General features: G+C 37.8%; 1 protein-coding gene across 7 annotated transcripts in view; it reads left to right on the forward strand.

Annotated features, from left to right (window-relative positions):
- Nucleotides 1-15,114, forward strand: part of LOC131027166 (uncharacterized) — a 183,713-nt gene that overhangs the window by 117,238 nt on the left and 51,361 nt on the right. For all 7 annotated transcript variants that reach the window (XM_057957163.2, XM_057957165.2, XM_057957159.2 and 4 more), the window contains one exon: nucleotides 1,155-1,379. In XM_057957163.2, coding sequence (XP_057813146.2) covers nucleotides 1,155-1,379 — 225 coding nt within the window. The remainder of the gene's footprint in view (nucleotides 1-1,154; nucleotides 1,380-15,114) is intronic.

Genomic DNA, 15,114 nt, shown 5'->3' on the forward strand with positions numbered 1-15,114 from the left:
GATAGGAGGAGCCTTCCCTTAATTAGGAGAGTTTTACTCACACATTGTGGTTGAAACCACAATTTTGTATATTTCCTCAAATATATAAAATTTTCAACCAACACATATCACAAAATATTTTGAAAATGGGCCATGACAGATACGTATATGGTCATCATAGAGGCAGCAAGCTTAAAATACAATTTTATTTGTGTTTGTATTGGTTATGAATGTTGGTTTAGGGAAAACTTTTGAAGGTTGAAAGATAAGGAAAATATATCAAGACTCAAATTGCATTGAAAATTTTGTCTGCCACCTGGAAATGCCCTGTAATTGCTTTGGATTCACCTTGATGCACCTAGAATTGCTCCAGTATGATTCCAGCTAAAAAGTAGTGCCTTATATCTGCAGATGAATTGGTTCTGATTCCATTTCTGGTACATTTCATCCAGAGAATCATTGATTTCAGGGCGATTTAGTAGATAAGGGTAGGATAGAATGATTTCTGTGGATAAAGATTATCTTTCATATTGTTTATTTCTTTTTTTGCTCCCTATCCTTGGCATTTCTGCTAGGTGATTAAAATTGTAGGAAGTGCCATCATAAATACCATCCAGTGCCTATACATCAGTGACACATCTGTATGCAGCTTTATATGAAGGGGCACATGAAAAAACATGCAGGGAAAATAATATAGACCCAAAGGTATTAGTTACATCCAAGCTGAGATAATTGTCAAAATAATTCAATTACTTGAGGTAAATTTCCAATATTTTACAGCTGAAAAGTTGCAATTGCCTAAGTTCTGTTAGGAGATTTAGTTTGGTATTTGAATTTACGTCACTTATGCCTGTCTGTTTGTTTTGGAATCTGGCTGTTTCCAAGCTTCTCTTTGCAATATTTTGTTACAAAATTGAAAGTGGGTTTATGTTTGATTTGCAACCCCTGCTTTAGTTGAAAAAAAATTTACAATCTGAGTACAAACTACGGACCTCAAAAGCAATCTATGTAAATGTAACAGAAGCTTGCAGAAAGCATATTTCAATTTTGTTACAAGTTGTGTTATCCATGTATTGTTTTCTTCTGGCATTGTTTAGAACCAAATTTGGAATTAGGAATTAATTAGTTAGTTTATTTTGTTATACGGCTTGACTAAGTAAACTATTTTGATGCAGAAAATTGGCAATAAGCTACCTGAGGAGAAAGCCCCAATTGTTATTCAAGAAGTGGCAAGTACTCCAGCTGAGAATATTTCAGAAAAGACACAGACTGAAGCAGATCAGGGTATTAAGGCTTCAACTGCGTCAGTAGACAAAGCTGCCAGCTCTCACTCAACTATATCTAAAGACTTCCTGGACATGGAGGTTGACTCCAGAAAAGTAGGGAACCATGTCAAACAGGTAACCTTCTTTTGTTTGAACCATTTATTTCATAGGGATGCATTTCTGCTGCAATTTTTTTGCAAATATAGAGTAGAACAGACTGACATTTGAGAAGAGAAGAAAATACTATGTTTGGAAGGTGTTTGGGTACTATAGGCCTCTCAAAGAGAGAAAACTGAGACATAAATACTTACCTTTATCTTAACCTTAGAATTATGCTTAAGAAAAAAATACCAACTTGAGATAAGAGCAATGGAGGAAATATATATTGATCAAATAATAAGTCAAAAGAATATCTTAACATATATTCAGTACCTTTAACCATTTACATGGACAGCAAACATGCATAATAGTAAGGCAAATCTGTGAGGAACACATTGTTAAGATGAAATCATTATCTGAAGATATAATCCTATTGTTATGGCAGTAAAAGTGAATGCAAAAAAGCTGTCCTGTATGCTGATCACTAAACCATTAAATTTGTGTTATGAGACGGATGATGGAGTTGCACATACAAAACTGGGTTTCAAATCCCTGCCACACAACTCTTTGACCTGCGGGTCATAGAGAAGATACAAATTCACAAGAATAATCTGGCTTGTGTATAGCTTTTCCAATCATTAGTTAAGATAAATTAGGACTTAACTTTTATGTGAATCAACCTGCCTTTGAATAAAAATGGTGTTTATGGTCATCCTTGGTGATCTGTTTTTTAAAATTATATTTTGATTTTTCTAGTACTGGCAACCCCAGCAAGCGAGGTGCAGGATGTGTTTTAAACTTTTAAGGGACAGCTCTAAGAATATTCTCTGTATGTGGGAACCAAAACACACAGTTTTGGTAAAGTTTGGACCCTTCCGTATAAGTTGAAGGTTAGTTTCACACCTAATATAAATTTTTTTGAAAATGAAGGGGATTTAAAGTTTGCTTTTGATAATGCAAGCAAATTTCACAAACAAATACCAACTATTTTTTAGTAACAGTAAATTTTGTGTTGAAGAGAATCTTAACTTAAAAGGAAGCAGATTTTAATCTTTCCCACCCTTTTTAGGATTATGATAAACAGCTGAAAATTATATATTTAAAACACTAAAGACACAAACATAATATATTAATACAACACAAAAAATTATAAACTAGAATATAAAAACCAAAATACATATAAAGTATAAACAAATATTTTTTAAGTTATGTTCTGTACCCTCAGATGTGTAACTATAAAGAATTGAATATGTGTATATTTTTATAATTGCTGTATCTGTATTAGTCTCAGGGGATCTTGAAAATCCACTCTATCCATATTTGTATCCATGCAACTCTGCTTTTGGGTCCTCACATTTGTATTGATTTCTCTGCTGATTTCTGTATATCCAGGTCCTCTTCAATATAGAATGTATCTTTGCAGATTTCCTTCATTGTATGGTTTGCAACCCTTAAATAATAAATCAATTCCCATAACTATGGAAATGAATTGATCATCTTCAATATATATATATATATATATAATTGTCGTATTACATCTCACATGTAAAAGTGTCTAATCTAGGTATTAGCAAATGAAATATGATAAATAGAACAACTTAGGCCCTCATGCCATGTAGTCAACTCTATATAAATAATGATGTACAAACACATGATAATTAATTAATGAAATATAAAATATAATTAATGAAGTTTCTGGCCACCACTAATCCGCACGGTCATCCTCAAATCTGAGAGATGAGAACATGGCTCAGGCGCTTTTCTGCCCACGTAATGCCCCCGCCTAGGTAGTATGAATATTTGCGACAGAAATCAGCATACTCAAGACAGTGACTATATTCTGATTGACATTGATTATGCCCAAAAAGCAATTAAATTAAAGCAGTGATCATAAGGTAGTGAATTAATTAAGAAATAATAATTGAGTCAAGGCAGCGATCCTGTAGTGTTATATATTAATTAGTAAGGGGAGCATGGAAGAGACACCATTCTTTGGAAAGAATGGTAACCACCTAAGAGACACAACCTTTCAGCAAAATAGAAGGGTATTTAAGAAGGAAGGCATCATTCCAAAGGCATCAAACAACAGATTAAAAAGGGAAGAAAATCGAAGAAGAACAAGCAATCATTTGGAGAAGAGCATCCATAGGATTGAACATCTACAACAATCATCCAATCAGGCAAAGATTATTGTGAACAACAGAGACAAGCAAAGGATCAGATCTGCAATAGATCAGATGCAGATTCCTCATAAACAATTAATAGCATTAATAACTATTGTATGGGAAAATTCTAGGGTAAATCAAGAAGGGGACATTACAGCCCAACCACAAAGCTTATGCTTTCTTGGAATTGTTCCTAACACGGAGAATACCCGACCCTGGATGAATGCCTAGCAACCTGGAAACAATAGTGTTGTGATATTTTCATACATTGCCCCATTACAAATGGGGACCCCCACTTTTTGCTTAGATCAAGTGTCTTAGTTAAGTGTTTTAGATGGTTTTAGCTTGGCAGTAGTTTTTTAGTCGTTAACCTTTGCTAATGAGAAAGAGGCGTGTAGGTTGAGGTAATGTTGTCGTCTTGCAAAATTGTAAAAATGTCACGACTTGTCTAAATTTTGTTATGTCGCAAGATTGTCAAGAAAAAATTTCAAGGTGCAAGAATTTGGAAATTTCTTTGTAGGTTTCGATTTTTCACCCTTGGAGAATAATAATAAGTGAAATAAATTTGAGATTCCCATCTCCACTCTTGAGCAAAATTTGAAGGGTCAATTTTGAAAGTAATAAAAACTCTCTTGTGCATTTCAATTTTCGTCTTTAGAAGAGAGCGAAATTCTAAGGCAATAGACTTGGACAATTTACCTTCAAAAATGTGGAAAGGGGGTGTGAATTTACCTCCACAAATGTGGAAGGGGGGTGCGAATTTACCTCCGTAAACAAGGAAAATTTAAATTGCCTTGAATGATTTTTGGAATGAAAATTAAGCCTTCATCTTGAGTGCTTTAAATCTTAGCAATTTTAAGGGGCAATCCGGGAAGCTAAGTTTGGATGGAGATATTGAATTCCTTGATTGAGTGGCTCAACAAAGAGGGCAAAAATCAACCTCCATAAACATGGAAGGGGGTGCGCATATACATCCCCAAACAAGGAATTCAATCAACTTCAAGAGAGCGAAAGATACTAAGTCTAGGTGATCAATCAACCCTCAAGATCAAAGGAGGAGAAAAATTTAAGATCCAAAAGTGTGGAAGAAGATGCGAATCCAGCTTCACAATCAATGAAGGTGTGAATTTACTCTTCAAAACATGGAAGATTTTTCAAGGAACAAGCAAAATGAAGTAATTTGCCAACCTCAACTAAATGGAACCCCTACTTAGAGCGCACCATTTCGCACAACTATTTAAAGTCTAATCGCTCAAGGAGGAATTCAACTTATCAAGGCAAGAAAGGGGTGCAGATCAAGCTCCCTAAACAAGGAAGTTAAAATCGAATTCTAAAAGCATGGAAATCACTTAGTGCAAATTAAAGCTTCTAAAACATGGAAGGGATGTGCAACAACCTAGGGAAATGAGGAAAACAAAATCAATCTCCCAAAGAAGAAAATTGCTTTGTGCAAAAATAACCTTCCAAAATATGGAAGTAGGGTGCAAATCAACCTTCACAAATGTGGAAGGGGTGTGCAACAAGCTAAGATCAAGGAAAAATCGCCTAGGTACAAGTTTAACCTCCCAAAACGTGGAAGGGGTGTGCAAAAAGCTAGGTAAACAAGGAAGCAAAATTAACCTCCCAAGGAAATCGCCTTATGTAAAATCAAATTTGGAAGAAGGGGTGTGCATTAACTTCCACAAACGTGGAAGGCAAAACAAATTACCCCCTCACTTGAATCGAATTGCAAGTAAGATCAAATCAATAAAGGGGTGTGAATTAACCCTCATAAACATGGAACATGATGCAAATTAACCCTCACAAATGAGGAAGGCGATTTTATTGAAAATACAAAGAGAGATGATTTTGAGAATTAAAGTTAGTTGGAAGAAGGATAAAGGGGTGTGGATTTACCTTCTCAAATGAGGAAGATAATTTTATTGCCACACAGAGAGAAAATATCACAAATAAGGAAGGCGATCTTATTGGAGAAACAAAAGAAAGAAATTCTAAGTATAGCCGACTTATGAGATTGAGAGATGCAAATTGGGCTGGTTTAAATCCGTAAAACCTTTGAAACGTGTTGAGCAAATGGAGATAGGCCCTCACAAAACCTGTGAAAAAGGAATTCCATTGAAGTGTGTAGGATAAGGTCCTGACCTAAATGAAATGTGTGGACCTAAATCAAAAAGTGTTAAGGGAATGGAAATAGGTCCTTACCAAGCGTGTGAACTAAATTTAGGTCCTGGCCTAAAAATTAAAGCGTGTGAACAGCTTGAACAAAGTGAAACTTGTGGCTCAATCTTCATTGAATCCAACCTAAAACATTGAGTGAAGAAATGTGTGAAAGAGATGGACCTAAAGGGTAGCGTGTGAATGGAGGTCCCAATCTGTAACTTGTGGGCAAAGGTAAGGACTGACCTAAAGGCTAGGACCCAAAACACAAAACGTGTGAAGGAGGAAATGCATCAAAACGCGTGGAAGGCTTGTATCAATGAGAATAAATTGAAACGTGTGGACCTAAAGAAAAAACGTGAGGATCTAAACATGAAGCTTGTGGAGGAGATCAAAGTAACATAAGGCCAACCTAAACATTAAGGGAGTTGAAACGTGTGCAAGAGCAAGGAAGGAACAAACCGACCTAATAAAGCACCAAATTAATTTATTTTGAAACCACTAAGTGTCCAAGTCGGCCAAATAGAGAAGGAATGAATTTGAGGGGTATGGAACCATATAAAACTAGGTCAAATCCATCCATTCAAATGACAATCAGTTCTGATTCGCAGTAAATAACCAGAAAAGCAGGCCTCAAGCGAATTTTATCAGACAGTGCGAATTTGGCAAGGCTGAGCTGGTGTGATTTCTGGAAGTATTTTCACCCATTCTGACAGTCCTGATTTGGTGCAATCAGACCTAGGCGAAATGTGAAAGTGTAGACCTGAGTCAACATCAGAGGATCAGACCTGATTTCAACAATAAATTCCATTAGTCATGATTAATTCCAGATTTGAGTGGATTTTTTGAAGGCATAATAAGTAATGTTTTGAGGATGTGAAGGGTTGTTTTACTTGCATGTTTCTTAATTTGTTGTCTTTCAGGTTATGAAGCAAGGATGGAGGGCTCTACCAGGTGGTAGAATGTTCAAGGATGGAAAGACTTAAGATATTGCAAAGATGCGACCAATTTTTGGGAGATTGGTCTACAAACCAGCAGGTTCAAAGTACTAAAGAAAGCAAGTCAACATCAGGACAGGGAATTAAACACTACGACTTCAGGGATGAAGCTCCTACATAAGTTTTTTTTACAAAAAATCAAGGTATTCACCTCGAGGAGTCAAATCATGGAAAGAAGACGGAACACCCTACAGGTATGTTTCTTTTACACCCAACAATTAAACCCAGACTCAGGGAGTTAAAGATCAGACTTGAAACAATGGAGATTCAGACGTAAAGCATGAGCATTCAGTAATATTAAGTTTTAAACTCAGACCTAAGCAACTTCATAAATCAGACCTGAGGTTTGCATAAGACGGGATAAAGGTTGAGTTTCAAATTAAGGAAGAGATTGTGCCTCACGTATAGTGGGATAAAAGTGACAGGCTTCATTAGCAAAGTACAAGTAATGTATTCAAGACATAGAAGATAAAAGGAGATTAATCACACCATGAACAAAGGATTGCTCAGCAAGGCACAAGGAGCCTATACAAGGATCAACATAGAGAAGTTCAAGAGGATGAAGAATGATGCACCAAGGTTTAGCAACATAAAGACTTCAAGTTTAACAATGCAAGGAGGGAACACAGGACAATCTTGAATTTCCTCTAGAAATGCTAGAATTATTACTAGTACGAGCGAGCTAAGGTGGCATCCTATTCACTTTCAAACTATTCAAGTTGTGACAAGTCAGCACATCCAGGTGCATTGAACCTGATTCATCTAAACGTGGAACAAGTGACACATGGCAATTTATCAAATATTGTTTTATGTACCTAACCTCAACTCTCATTGGCTAGAAATCAAGATGAACATGTGTCCAATTTATTGTAATTATTTCATTGGCCAAAAGGAAGTTTGTTGTAGCAAACCCTAATTAGGGTGTTGTTGTAGAATCTCGGCCATTGATTTGAGAATCAATCAGAGCCATTCATTGTAAAGAGGCCTCTATATAAGGCTCAAACATCTCAGTTGTAAAGGTTAATACTTAATAGTGAGTAGAGAATAGACATTAGAAGGCAGTTAGAAATAGAGTAGAGTAGGAGAAAAGGAGATTGTTGCCAAGACTTTGTTGCAAGAAACATATTATTTTCATAGAAGATATGGTGAATTTCATGTGTTGATTCAACATTTTGCATGATCTTTACTTCTCAGTTGTTTTATGTTGATTAGATGGATGGAAGTTATTGTGGATGATTAATGGTGAAATTCGAATGTTTATACTAGTATTTTGTTGATTGCCAAATACTTTGCATGGTCAACTGAACTCTTTATATAAGCTCAACTTCGATTTCTAGTCACCCATTGATATGCATCACATTCATGGTCTCTATGTTGTTTGTGGTAATTTGAACATCATAAGATTACCTTAGAAGATCACACTAGCTTTGTGGAGTTGTTCTTTGCATGGCAAAGCAAAGTCTATTAGAGTTTTGCTAAGTCGTTTATAGTCTCTTACATTCTTAGGATTAGATTAGCTTTCTTAACTCTCGATTCCTTTTGTCTTCTTTCAAAGCAAGCAAGAGTTCAAGTACAAATGTAAGTCCCCCATGTGATTCTAGCAATATCACATCACAATCATTGAGTCTATCCATGTATAAAGTCAAGACTTGACTAACGGAACCTTGGAGTCATCTCGTTTGATCACATAGTTTAGCATCTGAGAAGTCTTTGTTCAAGAGAGGATAGAATACTTAGTATTTTATTTTGTGTTGCATGGTGTGATAAAAAACACATCAACAAATAGGTAGGAGGGAACCCTGGTGCAACTTGACATATCTACATGCATTTCTAACATGAACATGCAATGTCCTATTGTCAGGATATGGCAGAGAAACATATCAATATAATTTTGTTAGGCAAACATTCATCTATTTCAATGAACACATGGCTTTGGTCAAAGCACTTGAAAATATCTAGTTTTTCCTGAAAAGAGGATCAACCTTCTTTGTTAGCCCATATTCAACGGCCATTCCAGAAGGTAAACCCATCACATTCAAGAAAACAAACTACTTTGTTTAATAATGACATAAGAAGCAAAATGTATATATGCTCTTTGAACTAACTCTTTTCTTTTCATGCAAATGATAACATCATGATACTCTATGCAGTCATTTCCTACTATGAAATCATGCAAGGTTTATGTGATTCATTTATGCATATTGATCTCTTGATATGGATTTCACGCAGCATCTATTTCAATGCATATGCTATCTAAATCGTATTTTCTAACCATATTCATTCTGTTTTTGTAATAGGGATAAAGAGATTTCAGTCATAGAAAAAGATGCAAGTATTTATCTCATGAAAATATATAGATATAATGTAACAATAATTCAAAAGATGATATTCATCCTAAATGTTATTTACTTAGTCAGCGTGTTAGCCGAATTTTCGGCTTCAGGTTCGAAATTCAGAAAAATTCGTTTAAAATTTGCGGGATATCATGTAGAGGTTTTTGCCGTCGGCGGATGGTCAATTCACAATTGCTGTCGAGAGGTATTAGGGCCACGTAAGGGCCTATGCCTTCCATCGGTAGGGTTTGTAGACGACCGCGGCCTCGACCATGCAGTTGATCCAGCAGTGGTTGAAGTGTTTGATGGTTGATCCGCTGGGGTCGATGAAGCAGCACGAGCATGGGTGGAAGCGCCAGAAGCAGCGGAGAGAGCAGGTTTTTCAGGAGGAGCAGCGGCGAGTCGTTCGGAGAGAAGAATATAAATGTTAAAATTAAAAACTTTAATTTGCCCGAAAAAGTTAACTAATATTAATATTAAACATCTATTCTAAGTTGTTGCCCGATATAATGTTAATTCATATTAAACATCTAATATAAATGTTAATATATAAAAGTTGTCAAATTTAACATTTGATAAATTAAAAATTAAATATTTCAGATTATTTAATTCAAAATTTTAATTATTTATATACAAAATTTGATAAATTTAAATTAAAGAAGCAGACCTTGATACTCTTTGCAGATTTATTAGCTTATGATTAGGATCCTCCTAAACCTTACCTAAAATTTCTGTGGACATGGAGACCAACCAGTTAGTTACAGGCATGGAAGATACCTTGATTGCCAGCACTACTGCTTCTGGCCATCAGTTTGTTTCTTACTATGCTGTTTGTCATCAGGTTAGGTACAACTTACACAAGTGTACTAATGCATGATTGAAAGGATGCTTCTAATGATTATGATGAGGTTAAGGTCTATCAAGTCATCATGTCTACTTTCTGCTTTGAAGCTTTCCAAAATTCATCTTTTTCAACTTTTAACATGCTAGTGGTTTTGCAATTGCCACCTGTGCATAACAGGTGGTTACAACTGTGACAAACAGTAAGAACTTGCACATTTTGAAAATTTTAGAAAACCTTGAATTATTGTTCTAGACAATTTCTTGGATCCTTATGGATCAACTATTCCAAGGACTGATGATTTAATTGTATCCCTGAGATCTTACTGGTCCAGTCTCAAAATGGAGATCCCAGGACACTTTCAGAGAAGTGAAACACTTAAAGCTTCAAGACAAAATAAATTATACCCCCTCTCCTTTCTAGGAAATCTGTTCTGAGCAGAGCACAAACAAGTGGGAAAAAAAGAAGCAAACTTCTCAAATTGTCACACAAATCCTTGCAACAATAAGAAAATCACTTCATTGTTATTATCTGCTGCAAATTTGATGGACTACAGAAAACTGAAAAGGTAACAATGGCACCGGCTGTGATCATGATAGCGGATCTTTCATAGGAACAGAGACTCTCTGATGCAAAGGTCTCAGTTTATAATTCTAAATTTTCCAAATCCTTTACAAATTCAGTTGTCAGTATGCACTCAAACTCTCAATGATTATCAAGGAACATTGTAGCAAAGAACTCAGGAGACTTGATGCCTTTTGTTATTTTGTATCTTTGGCAACGAATTTAGGGGTTATCTGTGTTCCTCCTGTAAAATTTCCATTGTACATGATTACCAATCTTTGAGAACCTCCATATCTGGTTCAGAGCTACTGCTACAGTTTTTCATCAGCCACCTATTCATCACCACAAAACAACTGCTACTAACCCATTACAGGTCTCCCTGTCTCATTTTGTTGCTACTATGGTCAAGAAAATTACAACCTATAGGGATACATCCCCTTTAATTATCATGAACATAAGTTTTGTTACAGTGTCTGGTTGAGTCGAACCAAAGTTTGAAAACTCGGGCTCGCCATGGACTCGGCAGCCCAAAATAGGCCTCGGACTCAAGACTCGTTAGAAAACTTGGCTAGGACTCAACAAAGAAGAAAACCATAGTTTTTACCAGAAAACAAAAATAAATTAATGCATTTAGCTAACATAAGAGCCATAATTCAAACATGTGCGTTGCACAGTCCCCCCCTTCCTTTTTTGGGCCTTTCCGTCTTCGCCCTATTGAGTTTCGTGCAGAGAACCTCTCACGTCCTTTCGAGCGAGCCCGCGATCAGTCCGTGAGATGATAATGTTGTGCGAAGGAGTCGGTGATCCGTATGGTCAGTCGAGCCCTCGGGCACGAATTCCAAGAGATTGTTTAAGCTTGTAAAAACGCCTTAAATGGGCATAGGATGATGGAGACTAGCGAAGTCCGCCAAGTAAAGAACAACGCGTCTGAAGGTCGCATGAGGACCCAAAGTTGCCGATTTTTCACATAGGAATGATGAGAGAGATTACATGATGTTTGTTTTTACAAATTCACAGGATTCGAATGAATGGCGATTTTCGCTAGCTGAAAGGTAAAAGAAGGGCGAACTCTTTAAAGTGCCTCAAGATGCCAAAATTTGCTAAAGGGCCAAAAGGGCCGAAATTCGGACCTTAAGGCCAAAATGAAAGAAATTTAGAAAATTTGCAAAATGGCGAAAAGGGCCGAAATTTCAGACTTTAAGGCGAAATATCAAAAAGTGAAAAAGTTGACAAAAGGGCCAAAAGGGCCGAATTTCGGACCTTAAGGCCGAAACGCTAGAAAATTAAAAAGGTTGCCAAAATGCCCAAAAGGGGCGAATTTCGGACCTTAAGGTCAAAATGCAAAAAAAAGAAAGTTGGCAAAACTCATAAAAGGTCCGAAAGTTTTGAAAAAATTGACAAAACTCACAAAAGGTCCGAAATTCACTAAAGGCACTTAGATTGCGAAATTTTCAAAACACTGGAAGTGGCCGAAGTTGACAAACTTGTCAAAAGGTCCGAACTTAGCAAAAAAAAAATCCCAAAGCACTGAAAATCGCGTAAGGAGTAAAACGCGAAAGAATTGAAGTTGACAAAGTGTCTCTAGTCGCCGAAATTCAGAGCTTTGGGGTAAGTTGAAAGTTTTCTTTCAGTTTGCAAACTCCTTGAAAGGCCCGAAGTTCGCGATTTTAAAATGCGAAGTGTTTAAAAGGTAGAAAACGGCCCCAATCTGCTGAAGTTCAGAGGAAGTCCGAAAATCGCCGAAGAGTAAACCCTGCGCAATGTTTTAAACTTGGCGAAACGCCCCAAGGATCCGAAAATGAGCGATTTGGGGAGACAATGGTAGATAGTTCAAAGTTAAGCTCGCAAAGGTAACTGGAAGTTCCAAGTTTACATATGAAGGAGAGGTCGCGATTTAGGTAAACTTTGCAAATCGTATGAAAGCTTCGTGGATCGCGATTATTGCGAAGTGTTTGGGTTTCTAAGTTTTCAAATCCTCCAGGAATGCCGAAGTTCGGCGGCTATGGCGAAGTTGTAAATTTGTAAACTTGCAAAGGTTCTAAAAACCCCGAATTTTCCAGTAGGGCGTGAGTCGCATTTTTTTTAGATTGAAGTTGACCGTTGAAATTCAAAATTGCGGAAACCTCCCCTTTCCATCCACGAAAATCTCACTAAGTAGCAACAACACAGAAGTGTGGAGGTAGGAGCTTTCGCAAATCGCCCAAGGTTAGAAATCGCTTAAATAAACCGCCAAATCACCAAGGTAATTAAAATTGCTAAGTCTGTAAAAGATTGCAAATTCTTTTCAAACCATAGGCGCGAGAATTTGGATTAAGAATTAACCGTTGAAATTCAAAAAATTGCAAAACTCTCCCATCCGTTCTTACAAGGCAAATCGTGCATTTTCTCGCCATTCATTTTCACTAGGTAAGTACGCTTTACCTCTCTCGATCCTGTGAAATATTTACAAATTGGATGGATGTCTGTGCAAAAAATTGATTAAAATGCTTAAATCTTGAGAATCGCATCTTTCCGTTTATAAGGCGTCATGCAAAGCACTCGAAATTAGAATTTACTCCTAAGATTTAACCAGAAATTGCATTTTCTAACTTAGGAAAATTTTCTCAAGCTTTGTCCATTTTTGAAAATCGATCTTGAAAATGCCTAAGTATAAATCCGTAGTCGAAAGCTTCATAACTATTCAGGTTTAAATCAATCAAGCTTTTAGCTAACAATATCATGCTGTTTCTAATTCAATTTTTGAATTAATCCTTGAATGCTGGCATATTCTCTATCAAACCCGCTTTACTTCCCTTTTATCGCCTCGTAATCCGCGTTCGACTGTGCAGGATAAATGCCTAAATCAGTTGTAGAATCATCAAAGACGCCTGCTACAGCCGAGACATCGCGAGCATCCAAATTAGATGTCCCTTGCCGAGTTGAAAAGATGAAGTACCAGTATCAAAGAGGGGGATTGAGGGAGTCAAAAGTTCAGAGTGTCTGGGACAATGTCGGTGATACTGACCTAGGCCATATCGATATCCAAGATTTCAGAAGCCGAGTCTTCTCCCTTAATGCCTACGGCAGGCCTAGGAAGATGATGGAAAGTGGCATCGCCCAAGCAGCAGGATTTCCCCCAGCAGTGCAAAACTATGAGTTAGTAGTGGAGGCTGCTCAGCATTACCAACCAGGTTCCAGATTGGTGCTCCTCGAGGACATGGTCATTGCTAACTTCACTCTTGAGGCCATTGGCGACGCATTCGACATTCCCTTCCCAAACAATCCCACAGCCACGACTATAGATGAAGCGCAGGGGGCGTATGATATGAATCCTGCTAGATGCAGAACACTGATCAATGAAGAGTGGTACAAGGAGAGGAGACCTCCAAGCATCAAAATTGGGAAAAAGACCCCAAGAAGTGACTTTCACAATTAGCATGGGGACATGGTCACATTGCTCAACAGGGTTATGGAACTTCCCAAATCCAACTACTTTGAAGAGTGGATGTTTTATTTCATAGAGCAAGTCTTCGCTGGGAAGTCCAAGTTTGACTAGGCCCAGATTATAAGCGACAACATCCACACTCAGCTAATTGAACTCGAGACAAAGAAGTACTTCACTATGACCTCCTATTTGGTCTATATGTGCGCTAGGAACCAGCCACTGCCAATTTTAATAATGAAAAGTGAAATTGGGAATGGACCTGTTCAAGTAAAAGTATATGATTGTTACCCACAGCTTCACTATTAGGATATAGCTTAGAGGGAAAAGAACAGCTCGACTTATGCAGTTGGCCAGTATGAGCGCGTCAATGACGCCTTCACAATGCGCCTAGTTAGGCTAATGCAGGGAGGATTACACATAAGGCTCTCCGAGCAAGCTACTATTCTAGTACAGAGATACGGAGCCTGGTTCATCCAGATCCCAAGGTTCTCCTATATCTGGATAGCTAGCTTTGATGGTGCCCCTCTTCGGCTTCCACGGTACCCAACCGACAAGATAGTTCTTATGGAGGTTGCAAGGCAGTCACGTCCAGCCGACATCTTACTCAAAGACAGCAAGCAGGCTAGATTCGCATTCCCCATGATTATAGGCAACCAAGATGTCCATCTAAAGACCCCCACCCAAGCAGAGGAATCCTTCGCAGAGCTGGCCTCCTATGGCCTACAGGAGCATTTTCCAAGGAAATGCTTCGATCACGACAATCTGACAAAGAGAGCCTATGGCAGGCGGTATAGAGCAAAGGAATCAGTTGAAGATTACTAGAAAAACTGCTCTGATGACTATGAGGTCCGGAGGCGTGAATATTCGAGGCTGAGTGTGCAGCAAATGCGACTCTATGAATATCGTTGGGTCCCGAATCAACTCACAGATTCAGGAAATTGCCTGCAGGTCCGAGAATGAGGCAGTAAGACATCTTTTGCTGGGCGTTGATTGGACACAAGACCCGATCACTGATTTTGAGGCGATCATGGCAGCCCCAGGAAGATATATAGACCAATGGTTGCATCAGCAGATTGAGCGACTAATTCATGAAGGAATCCAGTTCACTTACCACTTAATGGGTAGCCTTGATTCTCAGTCCTCCGAAGATGAGGGAACTTCCAGTGCGCCTAGGGAAGAAATTGAAAAGCCTGAGAAGAGGAAGAAGGCTAAAGCCAGCAGAGGAACCCGGACATCCAAGAGAACAAGAAGGGAGAAGATTCCCATTAGGAGGCCAGAGGTTACTTCAT

Source organism: Cryptomeria japonica, chromosome 10 (assembly GCF_030272615.1).
Source record: "Cryptomeria japonica chromosome 10, Sugi_1.0, whole genome shotgun sequence".
Classification (NCBI taxonomy): Eukaryota; Viridiplantae; Streptophyta; class Pinopsida; order Cupressales; family Cupressaceae; genus Cryptomeria; species Cryptomeria japonica.